This window comes from Saimiri boliviensis, chromosome 8 (assembly GCF_048565385.1).
Source record: "Saimiri boliviensis isolate mSaiBol1 chromosome 8, mSaiBol1.pri, whole genome shotgun sequence".
In the NCBI taxonomy this organism is placed as follows: Eukaryota; Metazoa; Chordata; class Mammalia; order Primates; family Cebidae; genus Saimiri; species Saimiri boliviensis.
In genome coordinates, this window is record NC_133456.1 from 13,512,350 (window position 1) to 13,517,067 (window position 4,718).

General features: G+C 54.2%; 1 protein-coding gene across 1 annotated transcript; it reads right to left on the reverse strand.

Moving 5' to 3' along the window:
* Window positions 1–1,895: 1,895 nt before the first annotated feature.
* Window positions 1,896–3,898, reverse strand: CAMP (cathelicidin antimicrobial peptide). Its single transcript, XM_003926293.4, has 4 exons — window positions 3,665–3,898; window positions 2,925–3,032; window positions 2,712–2,783; window positions 1,896–2,088 (listed from the first exon to the last, which is right to left on the reverse strand). Exons 1-4 carry the CDS (start codon window positions 3,869–3,871, stop codon window positions 1,957–1,959), a joined length of 519 nt encoding a protein of 172 aa, XP_003926342.1. The 5' UTR covers window positions 3,872–3,898; the 3' UTR covers window positions 1,896–1,956.
* Window positions 3,899–4,718: the final 820 nt, after the last annotated feature.

Sequence of the window (4,718 nt, forward strand, 5' to 3'; positions counted from 1 at the left end):
GCCTCCCAAAGTGCTGGGATTATAGGCGCGAGCCACCGTGCCTGGCCATCTTGTGAGGTTTTGCCTTCTCTTCCTCTCAGAGAGGGATGCCTGTGTCTTAGTTTTGGTTGGCCTGGAAGAGGAGCTGGTTAAGGATTGAAGTGGGAGTAGTGTATTTGGGAAGCAACCACAGAGAGCACCTGCAGGAGTGTAGAGAAATGCAACAGGGCATAGCAAGTCAGGAGAGGATGTGGTCACAAACAGGTCTTCGTTGACAGCAGCCCACCTGGGGACCCCCGGGCAATGGGAAACGCACTTCTGAGTTGTCCCCCCAAAGACGAGAAGAAAAACATTTTTCCACCAACTCCCACCCATCCTTGGTTGAGGCTGCTCCCTGGAGTGCAGACTTTCCAGTACTTCCAGTTGACCGACCCCATAGCAAAAAGCCTCAGATACTTCTAGTGGCTACAGAATGGTGAGCGGGGCAGACACAAGCCGTGTCTGAAACACCAGTGCAACAGAGTCACAACCTGTGTGTCACTCTGCATGTCTCTTCTAGCCACAGCACCTCACTCCACTGAGCAGGATTCTCATTCTGTTTGCTTGTTTTTTATTTATTTATTTATTTATTTTGAGATGGAGTCTTGGTCTGTCGCCCAGGCTGGAGTGCCGTGGCGCGATCTCTGCTCACTGCAACCTCCGCCTCCCAGGGTCAAGCGAGTCTCCTGCCTCGGCCTCCTGAGTAGCTGGAACTACAGGCACATGACACCACACAAGGCTAATTTTTTGTATTTTTAGTGGAGACAGCGTTTCACTGTGTTAGCCAGGATGGTCTCAATCTCCTGATCTCATGATCTGCCTTTCACAGCCTCCCAAAGTGCTGGGATTACAGGTGTGAGCCACCGCGCCGGTCCTTTTTGCTTGTTTCAGAGACGGGATCTTGCTTCTTTGCCCAGGCTGGAGTGCACTCGTTTGATGCTAGCTCACTGCAGCCTAGAACTCCCTGGCTCAAGCAACCCTCCCCCATAAGCCTCCAGAGTAGCTGGGACCAACGTATTCTTGGTCTTTGGTTTTTTGGTTTGTTTCTTTAGATAGGATCTCATCCTGTCACCCAGGCTGGAGTCTACTGGCGCAATCTCAGCTCACCGCAACCTCTGCCTTCCAGGCTCAAGCAATCCTCCCACCTCAGCCTCCTGAGTAGCTGGGATTACAGGCACGCACCACCATGCCCAGCTAATTTTTGTATTTTTAGTAGAGACAGGGTTTTGCCATGTTGCCCAGGCTGCTATTAAACTCTTGAGCTCAAGCAATCCACCGGCCTCGGCTTCCCAAAGTGCTGGGATTACAGGCGTGAGCCACCACACCCGGCCGTATTCTTGTTTTTTAACAATACCTAAAACAAGCCCACAAGTTAAATCTGCTATCCACCAGAAGAAACTGTGATGTGTTTCAATGCCAGAGGAAATGCCAGGAGTTATGGGCTTTCCTGAGTTAGGATTTTCAGAAAGCACAGGAGTCTTAGAGGACTTGTGCCTGCAGGCAGACTGTACCTGCTCGGCCAGCCACCTGTGGGCCTGGACCGTGCTTCTCTGAGTGTTAACAACACGCTTGGCCCCTCCCTCGAATGTCCTTCCGAATGAGCAGGAACAGCTCCACAGCATCCCCCCTTCCACCGCACGCAGAGTAGGATTAAGGAATGAAGCCCCTGAATTCCCTGCTGGGGGTTCCACTGAGAATGGGGGTGGCGCCTTGGACCTCTTGGCTCTGTGGCCTCACCCTGTGTCCTGGATGGAACACTGCCCTGGACACCTCTGTGTCACGCTCACACACACTCGCACTCACACGTGGCCTCCCTGAGTTAAGGGCTCAGCTGTGGTGAGAGAGAAGGGGCAAAGCAAGTGAGACTGAAGCCTGAGGAAATTGCTCTCACAGTTTATTTCTCAGAGCCCAGAAGCCTGAGCCAGGAGAGGGCACACGCTAGGCCTCTGTTCTGGGTGCAAGCTTCCCAAAAAAATCCTTGATTTTCTGGCCAATTTTTTTAAGTCCTCCGCCAATCTTCTCTCCGGCTTTCTGGAGGATACTGCCCAGCCGGGCAACTGTCCTCTTATCCTGGGGTTGTGTACAGGAAGAAACAGGTTCCTTGTGACGGCTGTGCCCAGGGTCAATCCAAGACCCCCTTCCCACCTAGATCCCCCCTTCATGGCCCCCCAGCAGGAGCTTTGGGGCCCCAGTTCAACCTCTGGCTGTGACCCTTGAAGCATGTGGTTGAATCCCTACACGCAGTAGCAAGATGAGAAAACAGTCCTGGAGATGGTGAAGGTCTTTGCAAGGTCACACAGCCCAGCCTAGCAACACTGAGATGGGAACACAGGGCTGAGAGCTGAATGCTCTAAGAAAGCCCTAAGTGGCTCTCAAACTTTACAGGAGCCAGAATCTTCTGGAAAGCTGATCAAAATACAAACTTCTGGGCCCTACCCAGAGTCTGTCTGAGTTGGTCTGAGTAAGGCCTGAGAATTTGCATATCTAACGAGTCTCCAGAAAGGGCTACACTTGGAAGAGCTACTGCTCTGAGGGATTCCAGAGCCGCCCGGAGATGGAGCTCAGATTGAAGGAAGAGCCCTGGGTAGGCGGGGCTTTCTCTGCCCTGGGTTGGGAGGGTAGGTAATTGACCCATAGAATAGTTCACATTCCATGCTCCCATCAGTCCCTGCATCCCAGAACAGCTCACTCACCTTATCACAACTGATGTCAAAGGAGTCCTCTGCCTGGTTCAGGGTCACTGTCCCCACACACCACTTCACCAGCTGGAAAGGAGAAGCTCAAGGTCGAACTTGAATCCATTTGCCATAACCTCCCAGCCCCACCCCAGTGGGACATGTTCCCCAGGCACCCCTTGTTCGGCTCTCTGGGAGGCACCCACCAACACCCCCAGCCCCCAGCCTCACCCCGTCCATCTTGAAGTCACACTCCTCCGGTGACCGCTGTATTGTCCTGGGGCACACTGTCTCCTTCACTGTGAAGCTCACAGGCTTCGGGGTGTCTGGATCCCCATCCTAGTCAGAGGAGGAAATGGGGAGGTCCATTCTTGTATTTTCTGATTTGTGTCCCTGACCCCCCCGCACCAAGAGAGCAGGCTTTCAACAGCACCTGGTGTGGGATGGGCCCTGGGCTTGGGGCTCGGGTACTGAGGGAAGGAGGACTGAGCCATTCCTGCCCTCCTAGCTGGACAGTGAGTAGGAGCAGACCTCAGATGAGCTCTAACAAGGAGCTCTTCCCACTCTGGGGTGGGGGCAAGGGAACTCAGGGGTCTCCCTGGGAGATAAGACATTCCCACTGGAACCTAAAGTCTGGACAGAGTTCTTCCCTGTGTGGGGTAACATGGTACAGAAGGGAATTAAAGCAGAGGAGGTCCCTGCCCAGAGCCAATGACCCCACCCTAGTGCCCGGAGCTCGCAGATGTCCCTACTCCTGCACGGGGTCGGGTGAGGGTATCTCTGCCACAGCAGGAATTCTAAGACAGGAAGCTCTCATTCTGGGAGGGGACACAAGCTCTAGACAGTTCCCTGGAAAAGATGGGACCACACTTAAAGGGGGAGGTGCCCTCCTGGCAGGCGGTGCAGCAGGAGCGGGAGTGATAGAAGGCTAAGCCTGGCCAGAGCAGAGCAGAACCTCCCCCACAGCTCACCACTGTGGGCCTCGGGTCCAGGTTCAGGAGGCGATAGAGGTTGGCATCCGAGGACCGCTGGTTGAGGCCATCTACAGCACGAAGCACAGCCTCCTGGTAGCTGAGGACCCGGGCAATGACGGCCAGAGGCATGGTCAGGCCCAGCAGCAGCAGCAGTGACCACTGCCCCAGGGAGGGGCCATCCCTCTGGGTCTTCATGGTCCCCATGTCTGCCTCCCTCCAGTCCACAGGAGCCTCCTTTATGCCCAGCCTGAGCCTGATGCAAAGGCCCAACCAGGAGCCTTCCTGATCCACCCATCCCTGGCTGCCTGCCAGGATGTGGGCTGAGATTTGCTTCAGCCCCTGGCTGTTGCTTCATCGGCCTTGCTTCGCAGTGAGGAAGACATGCCTTGTGTGCAGGATGAGGAAGTGGTTTCTCTGTCTCTCTGATGACCTGCCAGACCCGACAGGAGATTGTCATAGCCAGAGTTGCTCAAGAGCGTTAAGTCCTCAAGAGAGGAAGAGAGCCAGGTGCTATTCTTCATCCTTCTACTCCTCAGGAGTCAGCATGATGGATTTACTTGTTTACTGCTAAATCTCCAGCTCTAGGCACTGCCTGGCACCCAGTAGGCATCAATTAAGAATTGATGAATGAGGTGGGTACAGTGGCTCACGCGTGTAATTCCAGTACTTTGGAAGGCCAAGGCGGGTGGATCACCAGAGGTCAAGAATTCAAGACAAGCCTGGCCAATATGGTGAAACCCCATCTCTACTAAAATACAAAAATTAGCCAGGCACGGTGGCTTACACCTGTAGTCTCAGCTACTCGGAAGGCTGAGGCAGGAGAATCACTTGAACCCGTTGAACCCGGGAAGCAGAGGTTGCAGTGAGCTGAGATCGCACCACTGCACTCCAGCCTGGGCAACAGAGTGAGACTCAGTCTCAAAAGAAAAGGAAAGAACTGATGAATGAAGACGATAAGCACCCACAACCTAGAGACTCACCCTTGCAAGGGAGAAGTTGCCCTTTCAGTTCAAGGCCATACTGCCCGGCTCTCTGGACCCAGCCCTCAGCC